General features: G+C 44.7%; 1 protein-coding gene across 1 annotated transcript in view; it reads right to left on the reverse strand.

Annotated features, from left to right (window-relative positions):
- The window catches only part of GLDN (gliomedin), a 60101-nt gene extending 40239 nt beyond the window's left edge, over positions 1–19862 (reverse strand). Inside the window, exon 1 of the mRNA XM_008706059.2 lies at positions 19500–19862. Within this exon, the coding sequence (XP_008704281.2) occupies positions 19500–19862 (363 nt within the window). The remainder of the gene's footprint in view (positions 1–19499) is intronic.
- Positions 19863–26240: the final 6378 nt, after the last annotated feature.

The following is a 26240-nucleotide window of genomic DNA, read 5'->3' on the forward strand; positions in this document are numbered from 1 at the left end:
GTTATGTCCTCATCTGGAAAGACGGCCTTAGCATACACTTAAGCAAGGTGCAGTCAGAGCCACAACACACAATACAACTTTCTGGTTAAAAAAGGATACCTAGACAAGTCTGGTTAAGCACAAAGGAAAGTTGGGAGCGTCATGAACCAAATCACTAATTGAGATTCCTTTTTCTCCTGGTGGCTGAGACCAGGGGAATAAAAAGGAGATTTTCACTTCTTAGCGTATACAGTTTTAGAAGACATGTTGGGATAATGAGTGATTTTTACTTTGTTAGGTTTTTAGTAATTTAGAGGGAGAGAAGAGAGCATACAAAACATTATGCGAACTCAAAAGATGGGTCTAATGGCCCAGCTTTCCCTGGGAACCCAAACATCATACCTTCACAATTACTCCCATCACTTGGAATAACCCAGACCTCTGTTGCTTCTAGACAAATGAACATAGAATGAACTAGAACAATCATCTAGTCCAGTGATTTTTAAAGTGTTCATTAGTCATAAGATTTTTCTTTTTCCCACATAAATTGCCAAAACCCAAAACATAAAACAAATAAAAATTGAGCTACTCTGGGTGAACTGGGGTGAGGTTGGCCTTATTTATCTGCAAATGAGAGGTTTGGACTAGACATGATTTCAAATTCTGCTCCAGCCGGAAGATGGGGGAGAGGAGGTGGGGAGGGACACCCAGAGACCTAGAGTCATGGGAGGACGGAAGGGAAAGCTGAGGACCCCAGAGAGTAAGTGGAGTAGCTGGTCCAGGTTCACTCAGCTGGCTTCCAGAGCTGAGTACTATTTTCTTCCACAGGTACCTTTTCATACTGCTGAGCCTTTGCAAAAGGAACTGTCTGAATTCCACTCGAAATGCAAAGTTTTGCTTTAGTTTAGTTTGAATATGAATAGGATATTAGATTTTTACTACTTGAAAATGCATCAATCTTAAAGAAGTCTTTTCTGGGCAAAAGTGAAAGGTTTAGTCAAAAGTGCTTCTCATCAGAATGAGTATTGCTAACTGCAGTGAGTCGCCACTGTTCATCTGAACACAAAACTGCCTGGTGATTGGCTGGCTCCCCTCTTGAACTACCTTCCTCTCACCTTTTACTCTCAGAATTGATTCATGAAAAAGTAAGAGAGCAGACCTGCACAACCACACCGGCTTGCTCTGGTTTGAGCCCTGCTTAAACAATGTATGCTGCTGTGGCTTCTCCTAAGTTCCCCAAGCATAGTCTCTGGTTTATCAGCTGGAACACTGTTCAAATTCCAAGTTACCTTTCAGATCTGACCTATTCTGTAACTTAAATTCCATTTTTCTTAGACAATTGAACACTCTTGATGACTCCCTGTAATTATGCAAATTGCTGTTATTATGCACATACAAACGATCCTTTAGGGAGCTGTTAATCAGCCTGCCATTGACTGTAGAGATGGGGCTCTGAATGTGGGGGCCCAACTGCTGGAGGGTTAGACCACAGGTGTTGGAGGAATCCCTCATGGGGTCTGCAGCTGAGGTCAGCCACCCTGGACTCATCCCCGTGAAAGACGAGAACTCACACTGGAGCCAAGACATGGTGATGACAATCTGCAAATCCCAAGAGGAAGGTGAAGTTTGCCTTACATGGGGCTGAAATTCTTGAGTATGAACTTGGTCCTGCAGGCCCACAGGAAGATCAGCCAAAGGTCCAGGCATTTGTCAGCTCAAATAAGAAAGCCCTGGCCATCCCACACCAATGGCCTTGGGGCTGAATGCTCCTGTCAGTTCATCCTGACTGGAATCCTGGGAGTCCAACTAAACCCTGCCCAGCCTTCCCCAAAGACCTCTGTTCCCACTGATTGCTGCCCCCCCACCCTTTGAGCCCAGCAGCATCACCATATGGCTGGTTGTTGGCACACTTCTCATGTGTTGCTCTGGCTTCTCAACCAGATGGGCTCATCGGTAGGGACTGTTTCATCCTTTTTCTGTATGCTCCACTGACTCATTAGTTCTCTTCCCCAATGCATTAGAATGGCATTGGGCACAAAGTAGGTGCTCAATAAATACTTCATAATTGGTTACTCACTCAACTGGAAGGAGAATGTACTCCTCAACCAATGATATTATTTCTTTCCGACCAGCAGTAACATTGCTGATGGGAAGCGAACATCTAGCATGTGGCTGCCTATCTCTCTTTGTGCCTGCTTGTTTAAGATAACTTTATTTTGGCAGACATGCCGCTAATGCCTAGAAAACAGGAGCTTGGAGCCTCCAGGATTATCCTATCAGGGTTCCGGAGACAGGGCTGTCCCCTTCCTGCCCACATGAACATGACTGCAAAACCAGAAACAATTGATATTCCCCTGGTATGCAGGGAAATAACCCAAACCTTTCATGCTCTCTTGAGCAGAGGCACCTGAATGAGCTCTGCACCCAGCTGGTTAAGGCTGGGGCAGCTAGGCAGAGACTGGGGTGCTGACATGTAGGGGAGTGTCAAACATTAGTGAAAATCCAATGCCATGCTGCTATTTACCAGCTACTCTTGCTTTACTAAGTGGATTAGGATGGGGGTAGAGGCTCGTCTGCCCTCCAAGCAGAGGTTGGACTACTTCTCCCTGAGGCATTTCCTTTGCAGAGTAGCGTCTGCAGAGCTGAACTGAATTGCTGGAGACAGTACAGCCTCCTGCTATCCTCCTTCTCACCCTGGCTCAGTCACTGCCCAGACGCTAACAAAATGCTGAACAACTGATTACGGGGTGCTGGTTTAGAGTCCACCCACAAGCCTCAGCCAGCCCTCTTGCATGCAAAGTCATAGAAGCTGAAGCGGCTTGGGTTGGGCTCAGGACTCATCAATCCCAGTTGGAAGAGGTGGTTCCAGCAAACATCCTCACCCAATGTCTCTGACAAAATTGCTTTCAGCTGGAATCAGGGCCCGGGGACATTTATTAACACTGGGAACATCTGAAAATGTGCAGTGCAAGTTCCTGAAGGAGCATTTCCTCCCCAGGGTGTGCTTCGAGGACGTCTTTGGGCTCTGACCTCAGGTCCAACAGTGGTGGCAGATATTTCTTGTGTCTTGTTGACTGAGCAAGACCTTGTACAAGTGCTCCAGACCCTTGACAAAATCGGACTCATGACAATACTTACTCCAAGCAGCAGTTGGGAGGAGTAACGTAGTCCTCATAAAAACAACTTTATATGTTTGTACTGGTGTTATATAAAGATATTGTTTCATGATTTGAACATAAATGAAGTGGTTCTACTTTTTGAAACATCATTAATTCATGCTATTTAAAAAAATATTAGACTAAAGTCTAGTTGCTAGCTTGAAAATGTAAAACAGAGTAAGATTTATAAAAACAGCCAGACAAAACAATAAGCTCCCTAAGCCATTGAACAGAAATTGCCATTGGTCATTACGACTCCCTTCTTAAGCCTTTCCCTTCTCCTACCAGGCACCCCTCAGGACCAACAAGTCCCGGGTTCTCAGTCTTATCCTGTGTGCAGTCCAAGTAACTGCCCCTCAGGAATGGCCAGACCTTTTGCTTTTCCATCTGTTGATAGGCTGGGTGAGAGTCATTGGCAGCAAGGAGCACTGCTCACACCAATGGGCTGACCCAACTCCAGAACCAGAAACCTGGGCCACTCTCGGAGAAGGCTCAGAACACATCCTCCCAGTATCTCCTATGCTCACATCATTCTTCTACCACCAGATAGGAGACAGATGCAAACACAGAGATGATGTGACATTGGGCCTATCCTGAAACAGTTCTCCCCACAGCCCCCATCATAAAAAAAAAAAAAAAAAAAGCAGCTTAAATCAAGTTTTTAAGCTCAAATCCTTGCCCATACTTTAAGAAGTTGTCTTGGAGTGAATCGTCTATTTTCAAATCCAGCCATCTATTGATTAATTCTGACCAATTGTTTCTTAAAAGGAAAAGAACAATTTCTTTTTATTTCTGTAGAGTATAAGCACATGCAAATGTAATGGAATAGCTTCCAAACAAAATTATATGTAACTATGAGAAAATAGCGGTGATGATTTGATCTCAAGATCTTGAGATGGGGAAGAACATCCTAAGCGTAAAAGCAAAAGGAGAACCCATAAATGAAAGGCTTTATAGATTTGACTACGTGAAATGAAAAATTTTAACCCCCCTTGAAACAAAAAAACTCTAGAAAAAAAAATTAAAAGAGAGGAAATACCCAAGGCCAAAAGGTGTGGTACAAAGAACACGGGCTTTGGAGTCAGATCCAGCTCCATCTGATCTGAATTCCAGTTCTTTCACTCACTGGCCTGTGATGTCAAGCAGCTTAACTTCTCTAAGCCTCAGTGACCTGTCAGCCATGTGGAAATTACCCAAGGCCATATGTTTTCTTCCCCTTGGTATTATTAAAAGGTGCCTAATTGGGGCACCTGGGTGGCTCAGTGGGCTAAACATCCAAGTCTTGATCTCAGGGTCGTGAGCTCAAGCCCTGTGTTGGGCTCCATGCTGGGTGTGGAGCCGACTTAAAAAAAAAAAAAAAGAAGAATGTCTAATTGAGCTATAAGCACCCAAAACAAGGTAAAACTCACAATGTCTAGCATCCAATAACAAATTACCAGACCTGAAAAGAAGCAGGAAAACAGAACCCATAATGGGGGGCGGGAAGCAATCAATTGAAACTCACTGAGAAATGGTATCAGTGAAGGAATTATTAAACAAAGACAATAAGACAGTTATTTTAACTGTATTCCAAATGTTCAAGAAGCTAAAAGCAAGACTGAACATGTTAAATAGAAACATAAAAAAATATAAAAAACACCTAATTCAAACTTCTGGCAATGAAAATTACGATGTCTGGATGAAAAATGCACTGAATGGGACTAAAATCAGATTAGACATTGAAGAAGAAAGATTAGTGAAGACACAGCAATATCAGCTAGCTAAAATGACACAAAGTGAACGGATCACCAATGAGCCGTGGGACAACTCTACGTGTGTAATTAGAGTCCCTGGCTGGCAGGGTGGGAGGGGGGGAGAAAAATATTTGAAAAAATAATAGCAGAAAACTTTCCAAGATTTCAAGAAAACTATAAATCTATATCTCCAGCAAGTTCAACAAAACCCAAGCACAGGAACCATGAAGAAAATGATACTAAGGCTTATCATAATAAAACTGCTTAAACATGTATTAAAAGGAAAATCTTTGGGGTCGCCAGAGAAAAAAAGACACAATCCATACATAGGAATAAAGACAGGGATAACAACAGTCTTCTTGTTGGAAACAAAGCAAGTCAGAAGATAGTGGGATAACATCTTTAAAGTATTGAAAGGAAAATCAAAATAATTGTTAACGATGAAGGCAAAGACTTCTGACGTTTTTATGCTGACCCGTATCATGCTGGAGCTAAACAAACCACCTGCTGTTCAAATGCCTTCTTGCTCCCGCCCAGCACTTGCCTTGTGAAGTCCTGCCCATCCTTCCAGGCTTGGCCCAAATGCCGCCTCCTTCTTGAAGCCTTTCCTGACCGCCCACTGGATTTTAGTCTTACTTCTCTGAGGATCCTATTATCCTTTGCTCTGTGTCATGACTGTTTGAGGGTTTGCCTTTTCCTTTCCATTAGCCAATAAATATGTTGGGGGCTCCTGTCTTGTTCTTCCTCATCATCCACAGTGTGCACCCTCACCGCCCAGGATAGGCACTTAGCATTTGTTATATTAACCTACATATTACTTATTTGCTTAAAGGATTCCGTTAAACTTCTAAGATATTTCTGACTGATTTAGAAGTACCTATTTATTCATCAGCAAACATTTGATAAGCCAGGCGCTGTGCTTATAAAGGTAAGAGAATATCTCTGGGCACAAAAGGCTCACAACACAGTTAATTGGTTTAAATTGGTTGCTTATAAAAGATTTTTTTAAAGCAGTCTGAGTTTAATATGGAGTGGAGGGATTCTTGGTTAGAGCACCCCAGGGTCCAGGTAATGAATATCCTCCTGTTCAGAATTTCTACTATATCCTGGGGACACTTCCAACTGGGACCCCTTCCCAGACTCGTATGCAGCTCCCTCTTTGACCTCTTCACGTGACCATCCAAAGGAAATCTCAGGGTTAACATACCTGACACTGAATTCCTGATACTCCCCTCAAACATCTATAGTTCGGCCACCTCAGTTAATGGCGATTCTATCTTCCATTGCTTGGCCACTAACCTTGAAGTCATTTAACATCACTTCTTCCCCTCACACCTGTAATCAGGCTGTCAGCAAATTGTATCAGTTGGACCATCAGACATATCCACTTCTTATCATAGCTGCTGCCAGCACCCTGGTCTAAGGCACTCTCTTCTTTCACCTGGATTATCACAATACTATATCGAAAGCCTCCCTGCTTCCACTGCCCACCCTGCTCCCGTAGAGAGTCTAGTCTAAGCACAGTGATTTCCTTGAAAAGACAGGACACACCAATCCACTCCTCTGCCTAAAATCCTGCAAAGACTCCCCCTAAAGGTCAGTGTCCTTACAACAGCCCGCAAAGCAATGTGCGAACTGTTCTCCAGTCCCCCCACTTTTCTCTCTGACCCCCTTTCTGACCTACTTCTCCGTCCCACTCACTCTGCTCCAGTCTCCACCTCAGGGACTTTGCATTTGCTGCTCTGCCTGCATGGCCCTTCCCCAGATATCCACATGGCTCGCTTCTTCCTCCTATGAGTTTTCGCACAAATGTCACGTTCTTGGTGGGGCCTTCCCCACCCACATGACTTATAATTCCATCTTCATCGTTCCCACTCTCTAATTCTTACCCCTGCTTTATCATTTTCTACAGCACTTATCACCTTCTAATACTGTAGGTAATTATGTACTTTGGTTTTTGCCTGCCCTTCCCTTCCAGAACATAAAGTCCAAGAGGACAGGGATTTGTATGCTTTCTTCAGACTGTTTCTCATGCACCCACAATAGTGCCTGGGACATACTAGGTGCTCCATAACCACATATTGAATGAATGAACCTCTGACAGGTAGAGTAGGCCCCTAAGTCTTACCAATACCTGACACCATCTTCTTTTTGGTGAGTAGCATGAATTCTGAGGAAGGAATTCAATAAATGCTCCGGGACCTACCTTCGAAACTCTTAGCAGGGCAAGAAACCAGAGTCAGAGACTGACAGATACCTGACTTTAGATTTGCATTTGTTGAGTTGTGGAAGAATTCATCAGTGAAGAGGTATTCATCAGCTACCTCGCTAGAAGCATGGCGAAGAACGGTGAGATGTATTTAAAGAGACAAGGTGACTAAAGGTGACAAATTGGAGACCAAAACTGTACACAGAGTTTTAGTTTGTGTGATATAGACAGATAAGTACAGAAGGAGTGAGGGAAGGAAAAGATGAGTGTTTTGAAGTGAGCTGAGAATCACTTGTCCTCTCCTGGCCTCTAATGGAGTTTTCTGAAGCATGAGTGTTGCTGGAATAATCTTTCACCAACCATTAGTAACAATATTTTGTGCTCACATTGTTCCCTTCAACAAGCATCTTCAGATAATTTCTGATTTTTATCTAAGCATTCTTATCCTTACCTTATAGTCAGAAAAATATATATAAACCATAACAAGTAACTCGTCAGTGCTGGGGGAATGGACAAAGAATTAAGCCATTATCCCCAAACTCTGCCCTGTGGCATTCTTTGTACATAGCAAAAGCATTTGTGAAGATGTTTTATCAACCTACTCCTTACTCAGACCCCTCCTCCTTCCTCCTTGTATCAGAGAATAGCTATAGGCGGTTACTCCAGAGAACGTTTGGAGGAGGTCCGTAGGGGTGAAATGCTCACCCACAAAATAATTAGTGATGCTGTTAGCCACAGAACACTGGCTGGATGGGACCACTGGTCTGACAAACACGCTGTTCCTATGGGGTTTAAAAAATGTTGGTCAATGAAAGAATGAATGCATGAGTTCACATTGGACATGAATAAAGATGTTTGTAAAGTATGCTTAACATAATTAAATTCCCTAAATATCTAAAAAATACATATATTTTTTCCTTTTGGACCTGATAACCAGAAAAATAACTAAGAAACACCATTCTTTCTAGAGGTCTGTGTGTTTCCCCCATCACCTGAGATTCCAAACTTTAGAGTCATCCTACGATCTGCCCTTTCTCTGGCAAATTCTGTTCATTCAATCTGCATTGTTTTTATTAAGGTTTCAAAATTCCCTGAAGCACAGAAAGCAAGCATTGGAGAAATATTAAATTATCAGTAATAATAAGCTAACACATACTGAGTTGTAGGCACCATGCCAAGGGCTTTACATGGATTACTGAATTGAATCCTTGTGGTAACACCTAGGATAGACACGGCTATCATTGCCTTCTTAAGGATGAGACAACGAAGCACAGAGAGCTTGACCTGTCAAAGGTCACACACCTAAAAGGGAGCCAGGAGTAAACACATAGTATGATTCTAGTACTCATTGTAAAGGCCTTTCACTTTTTAGACTTGTAAAGACCTCTCTCTCAAAGCAAAGACAGAGTTCTTGGAAGCAGGATGTTCTCCTTTCCCTGAATGCTTTCTTTCTTCAGTTATCCTTCCCCCCCTTTTTTCTCTCTTTTCGTTTCATATTCAGTCTCAAAACAAATTCAACATCCTCACTTAAAAAATTTTTTTTAAATTATTTTTTAGAGGGTGGGGTGGGGCAGAGGGAGGGGGTGAGAGAGAATCTCAAGCAGGCTCCACGCCCAGCATGAAGCCCAATGCAGGGCTCGATCTCACAAACCTGAGACCACGACCTGAGCCAAAATCAAGAGTCGGACACTTAACCGAATGAGTCACCCAGATGCCCCTTGGCATCCTCACTTCTAAATTAACCTGCTTCAGTGTTTCCTCAATTTTGCGCATCTCAATGTTGGATGGATCTGGACCAGATGGTTCCTTATTCTTTCTTATATCCAATTAGTTACCAGTTCAATTCATTCTCTGTCTTGGCATTTGTAGGATAAAGATTTTCTTCGCCATTTCTGATGCCACCACCTTAGCCAGACGTGAATCCTTTCTTGCCCGGACTAAGGCAATTACTTCCTATCTTTCTTCTTGCCTCTGATCTCTCCCCTGCCTGTCCTGCACGACCCCACCAGACCAGTCCTATAAAACCACTTTCTTCATGACTCCTTCCTGATGAAAGATCTACAACGCTCCCAGTTGCTATCAGATTCATTCTCAACTTCTCAAGAGTGTAAATTTAAGGAATTCCCCTCCTCCTAGCCCAAACTCCCCAGCGCAGGAAGATCTCCTTCCTCGCTCTTCCAGCTTGAGACCATTGTCATTTCAGTCCCTCGAGCTTGGCGTAAGTTATCATCTGCCCTTGGAATGATTCACCCTCCTTGCCTTCCCAAATCTTACCAACCCTACATTGCTCACTTCAAGTTCTGTCTCTTCCATGAAACCTTCCTTCATAACTTTAGTGAGAATTGATTTTCTCCCTTCTTAACTGCTCCAATGTTCATCACACATCTCACTATAAAGGATTTTCCTCTAAAGTCTCCCTGTTCAGAAAGATTGATTCCAAGGTCCTCAAGGGTTGCCTAGAGGGAGAGGGCATTTTTCACCTCTGAGTGAAAATGAATCCAGACTCCAATAGTCATCCATTAAGTTACTGAAAAACTGGGGAATTATTTTGCAGTTGTCAGTTCATCATTTTAGCTTGGGTATAGTTATCCACATTTTCCCCCCACGTACTTTACAGTCTTTACGTACAGCCCAGGCAGGGTCTCCAAAGTTTCCAGCACTTCGGCGAGCACAGGAAACTTTCTGAATGGCAGTTGAAAGGTTGTTCTACCTTTTGCGTTCAGAACAAACTCCACAAATTGCATTTTGAATGACCTTTAGTTGGCCTTGTTGTTTTAACTCTACCTTTCAGTAAAGAAAATTGTGCCTTGAACTTTAGTTAAACTGGAAGTAAATTATATCTACTTAAAATATAGAGCTGTTAAAACCCAAAGAGCTACATAAAAGCAACTGATGGGCTGAAAAATGCTCTCTTTGTAGCAGAATCACAACCGAAAAGCTTCAGTTTATTTCACACAACATGACCTTTAGTCTGTAGATAAAATGCATGTAAATTAAGCTTGAATGTCAACTAGATTTGGCCAAGGATTTCTTTTACGGGAGCAGGCAGGGGAGGGTGAGTTTGAGGAATGTAGAGAAAAAAAAGTATCTTTTTCTTTTTTCCTCAGATAAGTGTGTTTGGTCAGATCTGAAGCCTGTTCTGATAGTTCCCACATAGGTAATCCTATTCTCGAAAACATGAGACCCCTAAGAAGTAAATTGTTCTTCTTTCTTAGAAGTTGTTTTTGCTCTACCTTCTGCTCACATTTTGTCGATTTTCCAAATGAAAGCATCCAAAACATTTTTTAGGACTGCCACCAGCAGTAACCAGTAGGAGTTAACAACAGCTGAGCCTGTCAGAAAGGGGGTCAAGATGACTCCCTCTTAGTGAGTGTCGAACCTCGTCATTGGTGGCCATGTAGAAGGGGCAGGGGCCCAGGAAATCCTGACCAGCTCCAGAAGCCCTGTCACCGCGTCCAGGCTAACTCTATTTTGCTTTCATGACAAGGTGATTTAGGCTGGTGTGATGTCAAGCTGGTGTCAAGAGGCCAAATATTATCCCAAAGCAACAGCTGATAAAGCACATGTGAACAGACAACTTGGCATTGTGAAAGAATTGGTGATAAAGCATAAACCCCGAAACAAGATGCTGAGATAATGGGGCAAGAAGGGCTAACGATAAAGTAATAGTGAAAAATCTTCATAACAGCAACAACAAGTAGCTCCTGGGAACCTGACTACACCAGGTGCTATATTTGACCTACATCATTTCCCTTAAACCTCCTAAGGGCACTATGAGGTGCTTGATAGTATCTCAACCTTACAGATGAGGAAACTGAAGTTTGGAGAAGTCCGAAGATTTGTCCAAGGTCGCCCAGCTACAAGGCTGTGGGCTCAGGATGTGAATCCATCTGATTCCCTGGTTCACACTGCTCGCCACCACAACACACTCAGGGAAGCAACAGAGAGAGAGAATTTGGCTGGGAACCTACGAGTGAAGAAGGAATCCCAGGTTGCTCAAATTAGGGCTGCCACACAATGGCTGAAGGTGGCAGGAGTACCGTATGGAGGTGAGACTGGGCCAGCCATAGAGAGGACCCTGGGACAAGGGCACTGGAGATGATGAACAACCTCTTGGCATTGGAAGACTCATGATATGAGAAGTCATTCTGGAACTCACCCAGAAGAGGGCTTCTGCCCAAAGATCTCTCAGCCTGTGGTCTAGTGGGCAGGGCCACTAAATGACAGGCTGTTCGGGGGGTTCTGCTCTCTCCCCAGAGTGGAGTGGCACTATTCCAGGGGGCATGTGGCTTTGAGTTCCAAAGGGACAAAATTCTTTTTATCTCTGGACTACAGGCAGTATCGGTTGAAGGAAAGGCAGGAAACAGAGAGAGTGGACAATTGACTAGGCCCCAGAAGGTCCATCCTGCGCAGGCAGTAGAAGTTTAGCAGGCTTATTCCTGCTTCCCTCACCTCTAATGCTTTGGCGAGAAAGAGACTAAGGGCTTTTTAATAGTGCCAGGATCTAGGAGCAGGTCCAAATGGCTTAATGCCATTCATGTGGTCAACACAACTGCCCTGTTCTCATGGGTCCACATGCTCAGTCCTGGCCCACTTGTTTTTTACATATGTCCTTAGAGAATCATGACAGCTTATATCTACACTGAATATTTTATTTGCATGGATGCAAAATGTGTTTTGATAAAGTGTCTGAAGGATGTAACTACGGAGCTGGCTCTCACCTGACTTCCTCAATGTGCCATCACGAGTTAAGTTTATGGGTGTGTTCACAGTACCAACATCGGACATAATCTTAGCAGGCCTGTAGCTTCAAGTTCTCCTCCACCCTTAATAGACACTCAGAAGTGGCTTCTGACATGCAAACCAACACAGCGTCAGGTGTGACATCCCAAGTGCCCATGTGCACCTGCTGCTATAAGGAAGGCCAGGGAAACATACGCAGGCACTGCATGTGGGTTTGTGCCTTTGGCAGGCCTGTCTTTTCTTGTTCTTCTGTATCAGGCCTCTGATATCTCATTAGGGACCATTCTGTAGGACCTAATGGTCCTTCCAATTGAAGAGAACAATGGGGTTTGAAAAAGGCTTAGATATAAGATTAACAGTGGTTAAAAGCTGTCCTAACATGACTGCTCTTGACTTGTGGAGCTGGCCTAGAAGGAGCAAAAGGCCTGAGGGCCAACTTGACCCTGCAGCCCTCCTCCAGGGTGGAACCACACTTTGGGTCAGCTCCATCCTAGATTCTGTCTCCTCGGGGGAGGTCTTAAACCCTATTAGAATGGCTAAAATTAACAATTCAGGAAACAACAGATGTTGGCAAGGATGCAGAGAAAGGGGAATCCTCTTACACTGTTGGTGGGAATGCAAACTGGTACAGCCACTCTGGAAAACAGAATGGAGGCTCCTCAAAAAGTTAAAAATTGAGCTACCCTATGATCCAGCCATTGCGCTACTGGGTGTTTACCCCAAAGATACAGACATAGTGAAGAGAAGGGCCATATGCACCCCAATGTTCATAGCAGCAATGTCCACAATAGTTAAATTGTGGAAGGAGCCGAGATGCCCTTCAACAGATGACTGGATTAAGAAGTTGTGGTCCATATATACAATGGAATATTACTCAGCTATCAGAAAGAACGAGTTCTCAATATTTCCTGCAACATGGATGGCACTGGAGGAGATAATGCTAAGTGAAATAAGTCAAGAAGAGAAAGACAACTATCATATGATTTCTCTCATCTATGGAACATAAGAACTAGGAAGATCGGTAGGGGAAGAAAGGGATAAAGAAAGGGGGGGTAATCAGAAGGGGGAATGAAGCATGAGAGACTATGGACTCTGAGAAACAAACTGAGGGCCTCAGAGGGGAGGGGGGTGGGGGAATGGGATAGACCGGTGATGGGTAGTAAGGAGCGCACGTATTGCATGGTGCACTGGGTGTTATACGCAACTAATGAATCATCGAGCCTTACATCGGAAACCGGGGATGTACTGTATGGTGACTAACATAATATAATAAAAAATCATTAAAAAAAAAAATAGAGCCATCTTACGACCCAGCAATTGCACTACTAGGTATTTATCCAAAGGATACAAACATAGTGATTCAAAGGGGCACATGAACCCCAATGTTTATAGCAGCAATGTCCACAATAGCCAAATTATGGAAAAAGCCCAGATGTCCATCGACAGATGAATAAAGAAGATGTGGTATATATACACGATGGAATATCACTCAGCCATCAGAAAAAATGAAGTCACGCCATTTGCAATGACCTGGATGGAACTAGAAGGTATTATGCTAAGCGAAATAGGTCAATCAGAGAAAGGCAAATGCCGTATAATTTCACTCTTATATGGAATTTAAGAAACAAATAGATGAACATTAGAGGAAGGGACAGGAAAATAAAATAAGATAAAAACAGAGAGGGAGGCAAACCACAGAGACTCTTAACTCTAGGAGACAAACTGAGGGTTGCTGGAGGGGAGGTGGAGGAGGGTGAGCGAAATGGGTTATGGGCATTAAGGAGGGCACATGATGTATTGAGCATTGGGTGTTATAGTGTTCTGTGCAACTATGAATCACTAAATTCTACCATTAAGCTAATAAAAAAAACCCAAAACAAAACAAAATCCCCCCCGGGGTTACCCCAATCCTAGAATAACCCTGATGTAGTTGCTTAGGTTCTCCAAAGAAACAACCTCTAGGATCTCCTCCGCTCCAATGGACCACAGTCTATTGAGGAGTTGGCAAGCTTTTTCTGTAAAGAGCCAAAAAGAAAATATTTTAGGCTTTGTGGGCCATATGGTTTCTGTTGCAACTACTCAGTTCTGCTGTTGTCATGTGAAAGTAGTCACAGACAATATGTGAACAAACGGGCATAGTTGTGTTCCAACAAAACCTTATTTATGGTGACTAAAATTTGAATCTCACATAATGTTTGTGTATCATGAAATATTCTTCTTTCGATTTTTCCCCCTAACCCTTTGTAAATGTAAAAATCATTCTTACTTTGTGGGCTGTTCACAATGGAGCAGCAGACTTGACTTGGCCATAGGGCACAGTCTGATGATCCCTGGTCTGAACTCATCTGGAAGTGACTCCCTCCAAGACGTAGGAAAGGGAGGTTAACCCCGACACAGCCAATGTAGGGCTTTCAAGGAAGTATGGCATCGACGGAAACAGGAGCTGTGACTATAGGTAACGTGATTTTCCCCCTATAAACAAGATAATGTATAGATCCATATAAGCGTCCCTCATTACCGCCATCACGAAAAGCTCTGTTACAATAATGCATTAGCTCAACACAGCTGCATCTCCTCCTTGAGAACTATCCTTAGAACTGGAGCACATGATTTGAACAGCCACAGTGCCGGGAATCTCCATCCCCTGAAGGTGGAGCTGATTTTTAGAAAGAGCCAAAAAACAAAACAAAACCCAACCAAACCAAACACACATAGAAACCCATCTCCACTCAACCAACAATAACAATGGCACAGTTACTAGTATCCTTGCAGAACCAGGGTGGGAAATTTGTGGGGGAGGGGGTGTGGGGGAGCTAAATAAAGCCATTTCTGTTCAAAACCACTCCTGATTATAAGATGAGATTGCTGGGAACTAAGCTTGGTAGTCCTAAGATGGCCCCTAACAATGTGAGTGTTATTTGGCCAACACACTCGGCCAGTTAAAAACATTTTTTTGGAATTTTTTGGTCAATATTTTAAAGCCAAGAGATTTCACATGAAAAGTCAGATTGTTTTTACTTCTCTTGAAAAATAAAATAAAAATATCAGGCACAGTGAGCTCTTGCCCTTCCTACAGGAACAATCGGTGAGAGCCCCCCCTTTAGACAGTGCATGCACTTCAGGCTGGCACCGTCTCTGCCACGCCCTACTGCCCCCCCGCCCCGGAGTCCAGGGGCAGCAGCCATGTAACCTTGTGGTTATGGCCTTGTCACTTACAGTTAGAATAACACAATCACATGGTTCAAAAGTCAACATAATACACAAAGCTGTACAGTGAGAGGCTCATTCCCATCTTATCCCCGCCCTCCTTAAGTAAAGCACTTTTGTTAATATCTTCACTTATTTTTCTGCTTCTTCCTTACACACGGTAATACAATATATATATTTTTTCTGTCTTACTTTCTTCACTTAAAATATATCCTAAGGATTATTCCCATAACAGGACATAGAGAATTTCCTCATTCTCATTTTACAGCTACCTATCCCAGTGAGCGCACAGGTTGGTTTATTCAACTAATTCCGTATTGACGGGCACGGGCTGTGAATAGTCTTTTGCTTTTACAAATATTCTACAATGAATATGTGCATATGTCATTTCATAGGTGCTAAAGTCTGTCATGCAGGATAAATTCCCACAAGTGAGGTATCTGGGTCACAGGGCAAATGTATTTGTGATATTTTCAGGCATTGCCAAATTGCCTTCCACGTGAGTTGTACCATTTTGTGGTCCAGACAGCAATGCAAAAGCCTGTCTATTTCCCTTCAGCTTCCCCAGAAGAATGCGTGGTCAAACTTTCGTAGTTTTGTCAGACGGGTACAAATTATATTTCAGGGCAGGTGTAATTTGCATTTTTACACCAAGGCATCTTTTCTCACACGTTTACCTGGAGACGTTTGTATTTCTTCTTCTGAGAACTGTGTTCCATTTTCCTATTGGATTCCTATTTCTGTTGATTTTCCTATCAAATTCTTGTTTTTTTTCTTGTAAACTTATAGGAGTGCTATATATATGCAGAAGAGTAGCCCTGTATCTATGATATGAGGTGCAAATATTTTTTTTCCAGTTTGTCCTTTGTCTTTGCCTATGTTTATGAGGTGTGTGTTTGTGTTTGTTGTTGTCTGCCGTCCAGATGTTTTATTGTTGTGTGTGCTTTTTAAAATGTAGTTAAATTTATTTACTCTTTCCTTCTGGCTTTTGAGTTGTTAGAAAGAAAGATTTCCCCCATTCCAATATTAAAAAGGAATTTACCCATATTTCCTCCAGTCATTTAAGGATTTCATTTTTTTTTAAATGTAAATCTTCAACCCATTTAGAGCTGGTTAAGATGCACATTGTGAGAAGTAAAACCTTTCTCCTACTGGGAGCTTGACCCTAGATTTTGGACAGGATGCTGAGGCTGTCGGAACATCAATACCTGTAAGACCTGGAAGATGGGATGAGAGAGCAGCTGATGGGAGGAGAAGTGAGACAGGGTGGTGTGAGGTGGGGTGGGGAACTAGACAGGAGGCCCCTCGCCTGCAGGAGTTCCTGGCAGGTGGTTTCCCATTATTGGTCTAGCTCAGTGGTACCCAAGGCCCTTACTACTTTTCTCCAAAGGACCTACTTACTTTTAAGGATTTAATGTGCTTGGTTGTACCAAACTAACTGTTCTAAGTAATGACGAGTTATGTTGCCCTTTTAACAACCCGTTTCTGGGCAGAATGTGCTAGCCAAAATTACCATGCTGAGCTGATACACTTTCAGCCAAAAGCACAGAACTCTGAAGCGTCGGTTAGCTGGAGGAGGCTCAGCTTTTGGATAAATGAGCCATTTGGAAGACTGTTTGAAATGCTGACATTGGTGTGCCTACAGCTTATTTCTTTGTTCCTAGATCTCTACGGACATGCAACCACAGTGGGGGGGACCTCTGATCTCATCCTCATTCAAAACCTACTGGTGCTGTATAACCGGGTGGGGGAAGGTGTGACTTCAACCATATGAAGTGTGCACACAGACCTCCACGGTGTATACTAACTCTAACTGTATGCGTACTAACTGATGCATGTTAACTGTGTAAGTTCTCTTAGCAACTTTGCCACTAGACGTGCCCGTGAAAGTGCTTTTTCTTTTTCTTTTTTTAGGATTATTTATTTATTTAAAGATTTTATTTATTTATTTATTTGAGAGAAAGAGTGTACGCGAGCTGGGGCACAGGGAGAGGGAGAAGCAGACTCCCTGCTGAGCAGGGAGCCCGATGTGGGGCTCAACCCCAGGACCCTGGGGTCATGACCTGAGCCAAAGGCAGACACTGAGCTGACTGCGCCACCTAGGCGCCCCTGAAAGTGCTTTTTGAAACATTGTTTCCTCGTGTGAATAATTCTCTATTCGGAGAAAAACAGGGCGTAAAAATGAGAAAAATTTGCAAAGATGAATGATGCTGGAATAAAGTAAAAGGCTTTCAGCAATAAAATTGGTTCCTGTGCTTGAAGCAGCGGCCTCAATCAAGAGAGACCTGGTGGGAGTGAGATGCTTAATGCAGCTCACTATCAGGAGGAAGGCATGCCAAGGTCCAGGCATGCCAGACTGCACCTCTAACAGCTCAGAATCTCTGGGGGTGGGATCTAGGTATCATTTTTAAAGCTCCCCATGTGATTTCAATGTGCAAACACTGCTCTTGAACCATGCTGTTCAAAGCGTGGTCCTCAAATTAGCAATATTGGTGTCAGTGGCTGCTTACGAAAAATTCAGAATCTCAAGCCGGAAATTAGAACTTCTGAGTCAGAATCTGCATTTGAACAAGACTGTCAAGGTATGCACATGCATATTAAAGTAGAGAAGCAGTGATCTAGGGCAGCTTTCTCAAAGTGGCACCTGGAACCCCCTATATCTAACTCACCAAGGGGCTGGGAAGGTAGGGGAATGGGGGTCAGCTGACTTCTTCAGGAAGACAATTCTGGAGATGATCGTTCTGTAAGTGTGAGGGTGCGACGGTGGAATCTGCATTTCAGTGCGCTTCCAGGTGACCCCCTTAGCCTACTGCTTGAGAACTAGTCCCAACAGGAAAGCTGTTTTCTCCTGACCTGCATGGAAATTCCCGCAATGGCACTCTAAGGTCAAAGCATACCCACTGCAAGTGGGGGATGAGTCGGTGATGATCTGTGAATGCTTCTCCGCCTGCCAAACGTGATGTTTCTACTCTCTGACCTATAAGAGAGCAGGTGGTGATAGCTGAATCTAGCTTTCAGACTGACACAGAAGTGGGTCTCTCTGCTCTCTTGGGTTAGTGACTGAACAAGCTCCAATACGCAAGCTTCTACCTTAAAAGCAGGATTAAAAATATAAAATGTTGATGCTCACATGCGTCCGTCTTGAAGGGTTTAAAAAACCCTCAAAATGCATGGTAGAGAGCCAAGAGAAAGAGTAAATTCCCTGAAAGGAGATTTCTTCATTTTACAGAGGTCTTTTTAATGTTTTTGCTTGGGCCCAGATTTTTAAATGATAACACAGGTGAAAAGCAAAAAAACCAAAAAAAAGCCAAGAATGGAAAATTTGATCTTTCCCAAAAGATGCATTTGTGGTATGGAGTACTTCCATGATGCAGTTGTAAAAGCATTTCAGCTCATATAAGATATTTAAAAGCTTTTCTGATACAGAAGCTTTAAGTGAGTTTATCTTCAAATACCTAGGATTCCGAAGTATGGCTCACACTTGGGTTGGGGTGCCAGAACCAAAATCTTTGTACTTATAAAATGAAATAAGACCAGTGCGGTTGTAACGGATAATGAAACGGAATGGGGAACTGCAATGTGATCTAAATGTAATTGTTAATTATTGAGTTAAAAATCAGCAAAAGCAAAGAAACTTCAAACCGGAAAAAAAAGTTTTGAGGCTTTTACTTTTTTAAGAGCAGAGTTTCTCAAACCTTTTTGGGGGAGACCAAATCTAATGAAAATCTAGTGAAAAGCCATGGGCTCTCTCTAGATGCATGCCCCCTGAGTGCACAGTGGTAATTTCTGGAGTTCCATAGACCCGCTGGAGCCCACATGCCCACCTCAGCTTTCACAGTGGATTTTAAGAAAATTTCTCTATTTTGATCTCTCCCACTTGGAACCGCTTTAGACCCAAAGCACCTTTCTCAGCACCAAGGTTCCAGGTGATTGGTAAAATTAGGGCTGATTGTTTTGCCTTCAGCCAATCTCATGAGGATGGTCCTAGACCAGGTTAAAAGCCAGGCCACTAGTTGAAGCCAGGGAAAGAATCCTTTTACTGAAGAAGTCTGCGTTCTCAGAAATGTTTTCCCCCGTGCTCTTAGGGGGGGCCCCACCAGTGGCGCAGGCCGAGCCCGGAGCCTCCGTGGCTCCCTTCACACCACACTGTGAAAACTTTTGTCCGAAGTTAGGAAGGAAAGTAGGCTCTTAAAAACACCGCCTGCGCCCCTCATTTTACTTGCAGACCCACAGATGTCAGAGTGGAAGACAGCCCTTTCAGTCCCTCCCCCATTTAACGGAGGAGGAAACGGACCTCAGAGGACTGAGGTGCTTGCCCATGTGACCTCCCTAGCCGCACTCACACCCAGGGCCCCTCTCTCAGCACCTCGCCGTCTAGCCAGGGGAGCCCAGGGCGTCTGGGCCTCTCTCCCCACGCTGCCCGCCGCCCACCCTGGCGGAGGCACCACGGGGAACCGAGCCCCCGCCTACCGGCACCATGGAGTAGGTCATCATCATCAGCATGTCGTGGCTCTCGGCGCGGATGTGTGGCGCGGGCTCCCCGCCGTGGCTGCGCTTGTTGCGCGCGGCGCCGGCGGGATCCGGGGGTGGCGCGGGCGCCCGGCGCGGAGCGCAACTCAACTCAGCCAGGAAGGAGCGCAGGGCGCTGTCCTCGCGCTGCTCCTGGCCGCGCTGAGCCTCCAGCGCCCGCACCGCCGCGCTCAGCCCGCGCCACTGGCACAGCGCAAACACCGTGCCCGCAGCATTGAGCGCCGACAGCAGCGCCACCGCCGCCAGCGCTCCCCGCAGCCCCCAGCCGGCGCCCCCGCGGCCTCGCTCCGCGCCCCTGGCCATGCTCTGCGCGCCTCGGGCTGGGCTGGGCAGGGCTCGCCGCCTCCCTCCGGGCAGCCTTTATACGCCGCGGGCAAGCCGTGGGCTGGTGGCAGCGCCGTGAGTCACGCTGCCCTTTGCCCGGGCTGGCGGGGCGGGTTGGGGACAGTAGTAGTGGCGCCTGAGAAGCCCGGAGGGACAGGCGGGTGAGAGGGGGAGAGGAGCAAGTGGAGATGGGGGGGCGGGGGGGAAGGGGTGGGCAGTGCTCATGCTCCTGGTGCCTGGCCAAGAAAACCGGCAAGCCCAGGTCTCCCTCCTTTTCTCACTGCCCTGCCTGTGGGCACTGTTGTGGCCCAGGCCTGCAGAGTGAGCGGCAGACTGAGGGGGAGAGCAGGAATTCTTAAGGCGGCAGAAGCCACTGGATTCCACTCCCTTCTCCCCCCACACTGACCTCTTCAGAGAAAAGGATCAGCATGCCCAGATGCCAAGACATGTGCCCACTGTCCCTAGTGTTCATGAAGGACCCTAGGTTTGCTGCTGGGCAGGGACCCAGGCTGCCCATCACGTGGCCACTGAAGACCCCATGAGATCTTTCTGAGGAAGGGAATGGATAGAGACAAGGAGACAGTTGGCATTGGAGGGTTAAAAAGGCCACCCATCAGAACCAGAAAAGCCTTGTCCTGACTGAGAAGCAGGAGTCCTCTGTGAAGGAAAATTTCTAGGATGTGACAGGCCAAGATCTCCCATGAGACCCATATCTAGGAGGCAGCAGGGTGGGGAGAAAAAAAAACTCAAGGGTGGAAATCAGGAGACCTGGTTCTACCCCCATTCTGCTACTACTCAACTGAAGGGCTTTGTGCATGTTGCGAGACCACTCCGAATTGATTCTGAGGTGCTTTTTGGCTGAAGAGCTGGGACTATTAGTAGACCCTTTCTGGACCTTACTTAGCCTGCCTTGTTTGAGGGGGCAGTTGCCTCATGCCTCCCAGTTACCTCTTCCTTTTCCTGTCAGCTCAGATGCCTGTACCTCAAGGATCACTATCCCCCAAATGCAGAGTCACTTCTCAGTCTCTTCAGAGGACCTCTCCACCCTGTTTCTCACCTTTCCCCAGAATGGCTCTGCCTCCCTGGTGCCCCAGGGCCCACAGGAGACCCTGGTGGTGTTGGAAGACCCCAATTAGAAGCCAAGATTGCTGTTTCCAGAGCCCATTATTTCAAAGGAGGAGATGGCCCTTTGCCATCAAGCCAGCTGGAGCTGTCACGGTTCTGTGTCAAAGTCTGGATTCCTGAGTTTTAATTGGGACATTGACCAACTGGCATATTCCTAGGAGAGCATCCAGGATGAGAAGGACTTAGGAAAGCATGAAGTTCCAAGTGGTTCATGAAGGACCTCAACTATGGGGACATGATGTCTAAGAGGGAATGGAGGTGATAAAGACTTAGGATTTAGGAAAGCATGAAGTTCCAAGTGGTTCATGAAGGACCTCAACTAACATGGTGGACATGATGTCTAAGAGGGAATGGAGGTGATAAAGACAAATTTGTCCAGTTTCTCTGAACTCTAACATACGTGATCTATTTGAAGAATGCCATGTATCTTTATCTTATCCAGGCTTAAGATGCCAGGCTTAAACCAATGGAGAGAAGCCACAGAGAGACAGCTGGGCATCAGGCTCAGTAAGATCTTCATTTAATTCACTAAAAATTTAATGAGCTGTGTGTCAGGCATAGTGATGGGCATTGGAGGTACTGAAATGAACAAGGCAAGCAGCTTGCAGTGTGAGCAGTTGGAGTCCCATGGAAACTCCTGAGTTTCTCTTTATCCTGGCATTCATTGTAGTTACTACTGCCTGACCATGTCATCAGTGCCCACTGGCAATAACAGAGTAACAGCAGCTGAAGTTAGGGGCCACATATTGTTTGACCTTGTCTCTCCCAACACCTAGCACAGTCCCTGGCTTGAAATGGCCATTCAGTAATTACCTGTTGAATGAGTGAACGAACAAATGAATGAATAAAAGGCTGTAGAGTGAACATATGTCTATGTAAAATGATGTGTGCCTAGTGGTAGTAAGGCTTAAGCATGAAACTCTTCTTGTGCCACCGAACTGGAGCTACCTTCCTTGAAAGACTGCCTGTCCGGTGGTGGGGAGAGTAACTGTAGCCTGACACACACACCTTCAACCCCTCTGGTTCAGAGCCCATAGTTAGTAGAAGGAAGGGAGTTTCAGTTCCATTTGGAACCAGCCAGGCTTTATCTGATGACCTCAGGTGAAGGACGCTACCCTTCTTGGGATGTAGGACTCAAAAGGTTTGTGGGATTGACTTTGGGCTGGATGGCTGGAGTACCTGGGATACTGCACTCAGAGAGAGCAGACAGGCAGAAAGAGAGCAAAGGGAAGGCAAGATTCCTCTCCCACTCAACACTTCTTCCCATTCCCTCTCCAAGTCTTTCTGTGTAGGAATATATTTTATTGGAAAGGAGAAGGGTGGGGCAAGTTGTTATGGCCCCAAGATGGCTGTATGCAAGCATCTGGCCTTGCTCTGTTCTCTTTTCCCTTTCTTCTCTGTCTTCTCTCTACACCCTTGCTCCACCACAGCTCCAGGCATTGACCCTTCTCCTTCACTGTCCTGTCTCAGAGTTGTGCCTGTTTAAGGCCTAGCTCAGAACCCTATTCCTCATCAAGCCTTGCCTTTTGTACCATACTCAATTCTCCCTCTTCCTGAACTCTGCAAGCCCCAGGGACTCGGAGGCTAGAGGCATGGGCTTTGGAATCAAATAGAACTAAGCTTAAAACTGCATTCTAAATTTACAACTTTGGATATGTTACTCAGCTTTTCTAAGGAGAGTGTAATCATATCTATCTCATAGGTTGTGAAGATTTAATGAGAAAATACATGTAGAGCACATGGCATATAGAAACACTCGGGGTGGACATTAGTGCTATTGCCTATGGGCTGTCTGAACTTGCTGACACCCTTGCTGTGCCTTGGGCTGTTGACCGAGATCTTCTAGATCTTACTTCTTTTGTTGGGTTATAATATGCTTAAGAAAGGGACCTCTCTCCACTGTGACACATCAGGGGCTTATGCCAAGTAGGAATGTTAGATTAATAAATTGATTAGCTAATTACACTTTTTCGGATGCTTTTTGAGGAACAGAACTTTTCAACGCATGGTAAACTTGGCCGCTTTTCTGAACACAGTGGCTTTGAGTTTGGTTGTTTGGGGCCCTTCCATCTCTAACTTCCTAAGCCTGCCATGACTCCTTGAGGGGTAGATACATCTGTGTAGACTGTCCTACCTAGTGTTTCTCAGGATGGGCTGGTACTTTTAGTAATAAGTAATTCTAAAAAAAAAAAGTTAGCTATTAATCTGGCCTATTTTGTTGACACAGGGGTTCAAGATAGAGTGAGGACACAGGGAGATATCTGACTTTCTTTTTCTGGAGACCAAAGAAGCGAAGAACATTCTGTGCTATCTTTACAATGAGAAGTAGCTTTTCCATTAAAAGACAGATGCTTCATTTTCAAAGGTTAAATAGAATGGTCCTCAAAAAATGATTCCAGCTCGTAAACTTTAGGGCCCTGGAGAAAAATATCCAAGTCAAGAACATACTCCAACTTTAAGTCCACAGCATTTCCTCATGACCGTGAAGTGAATAATTTTCATTTACTCTCAGGCCTGATCTTGGGTATTGTCGTCCTCTGTGATGAAGTTGGCGGGTATGCTGTGACTCCTGATGGTGCTGCCTCCCCATCCCCACTCTTCCTCCTTGCCAGGGGTTAGGGAGAAAATCTCTGTAATAGTTGCCACCAAAGTATATTATCCGCCCAAGCATGTTGGGTTTTTAACTCAACATTTCTACATTTTAGCCCCATGAAACTTCAAGCTCCCCAACCAAAAAGAGTCAGAAATTTCTTTTCTTTGTTCATTCACTCATTCATTTATCCATTTATTCAACAAATCAAGTGCTTACTATCTGTCAGGAACTGTGCTAGGAACTAGGAATAGGATGGAGAGCAAAACCAGACACCATTCCTGCCTTCCTGCAGCACGTGGTCTAAGTGGGGAGATGGAATTATCCAAGTAATTGTGTGAGGGTATAATTCTAAATGAGACAATGAGATAGATGATCTGAAGGAAAGGAGTGCTATTCTGTGAGTTCGTATCACTGAGGAACCTACCCTAGATGTGGAGTGTGGGGTCAGGGAAGATCTCCCTGAAGAAGTGATGGTGTTTGAGCTAGAATCGGAAGATTAGCAGTTGTTAACTAGGTGGGAGTGTGGGTGAGAGAGTTGTAGTAAGAGGGGACAGCACGTGTGAGATCCTATGGCAGGAAGCACCATGGTTTATTTGAGGAACCATAAGAAAACCAATATGGCTGTAAGATGAAGACCATAGGGAGCAAGGAGGAAAAGGGAATGAAGTGAGGCTGGAGACTGAAGTTAGGGGCCAGACTGTGGGTGGGACCTTGTAGGACTGGGGTCTTTAGTGTAGGAGAAATGGGAAGTTAGTTAGGGGTTTTGTGTGTGTGTTGGGGTGGGAAGTTGGGTTGATGAAGGACAGATTTTCATTTTCAAAGATTACCTTTTATTGCTAGGATTTGCAGTGGCTTCTGTCACTACAGAAACCATCTCTGACCTCCACCAGGCTTAATCTCAGCCTTCAAACCCATCTTTCCAAATGAAATAAGAAGACATTGAGTTCTAGAAAATGCCATTTTCTCTTTCATTGCACATTTAAAGATAGTTAAAAAAGACTCATGACTAACATTTAGACAGTTTGGCTAATTGTGATACTAGCTGGAGTTTTTGTATGATACCCAGCAGGTATCTGCATTTTTTGAGAAGTCGGCCTTTGGTATTTCAAGGTGAGAGCATCAAGTCAAGTCATCTCTAGCACTGGAAATAAGAATAGATATTGCTTCCCCTATGATATTTTGGTCTAAGCTGGGGAAGTAACAACAGCTTTCCACCTGTCATAGGTGCAGTATCTGAGTCACCCAAACATTGTTAGACATGGAGCTGTCCGAGGTTGTGCAGTAGGGCTATTTCAAATTCTCTGTCTATACTTTCTGTGCTTTATTTCCTTTGTTTGTGATAAACATGTACCCCCACCCCACCCATCCTGCCCTCCCAGTGCATCCTAGCCAATCATCACAGGTTGGGTTCTCTGGAATAGATGAAGTGGAATTTGGGGTGCAAGATGTTTATAAGAGATCAGTATCTGTGGAGGAAATAGAGGAAGCAGGATTAGGTAGAGGGAAAAGTCCAACTCAGTGCAGTCTCGCAAAGCCACAGGCAACTCTTTGGGGAGCTCTGAATTGAGTATTGTCCATTGGAGTGTCCCTTGTCAGGCTAGAAAGGGCTTGGTTTTCACCTCAGTCTTACCCAGTCACAGGACACATGTGGGCTGCCCCAGAAAAGGTGTGAACTTGGGCCAGGTGGCTCTCAAAGCTGAGGCATACCCTGACCTCACTCCCTGCAGCTGGGCAGCAAGTTCTTCCTTGAAAGGGAAGGTGGGGCATATCTCCACATCTACCATATCAACCACCTGATTAGTGTCTAAGACAGGTCTGCAATTCCAATATTAGTGAACTTTACATTGTAATCATATCAGACAGTGGAGAGAAGCTTTCTTTTTCACCTAGAGTGATGGCCTATCGGTAAATAAAAAAGTGATTGTTTTCAGAAACAGAATGAAAACACGAAGAAAAGCTCTTCCGGTAGCTTTGAAATGGCTAGATCCATGGAAGTAACTTAATTCTGCAAAGTCCCACTTAGGAAACTTGAGCCACTGTTTTTGAAAGGACAAAACAAAGCTTTACATGTGTAGGGCACTTCAGTTTTCAAAGTACTTTCTCATGTCATTTGAGCTCCATAATCAGCTTGTGCAGTGAGCAGAGCAGGTCTTATAACCATTTCACAGATGAGAAAGCAGGGCTCACAAAGGTTAAGCGACTTGCTCAAGATCATACTGTTGAAACCTCACCAGCATTCATTGAAAGTGGGAACCTTCTTGACCCAAATCTTGGGCCAGTCAGGAATGCTCAAGATGATGGACAGGAAGTGGAAAAATAGGGCAGGGAAAGGATTCAAACTGATGAAATGGAAAAGGACTTAGAGCGGCGCTTGGCTTGAAGACTTAAAAACAAAGGCGGGGCAAGCCCTGATTGCTAGATATGTAAACTATGCAAGAGAAAGAAAGCCAGTCCCTAGTCCAGCATTTTATGGAGGGTTCAGGGAGAGCAGTGATGTCAGAACGATTTCCTGGAGACCAAGTAGGGGAACTGTCATCCCTGCATCTCAGAGATGAATATGGAACCTGAACGAAAGGTGAATTTGGGGCCTGGGAAACCAAGACTTTTCCTCTTTGGGGTCAGAAGTCAGAATGACAAGC

Source organism: Ursus maritimus, unplaced genomic scaffold, assembly GCF_017311325.1.
Source record: "Ursus maritimus isolate PB19 unplaced genomic scaffold, ASM1731132v1 scaffold_35, whole genome shotgun sequence".
Classification (NCBI taxonomy): Eukaryota; Metazoa; Chordata; class Mammalia; order Carnivora; family Ursidae; genus Ursus; species Ursus maritimus.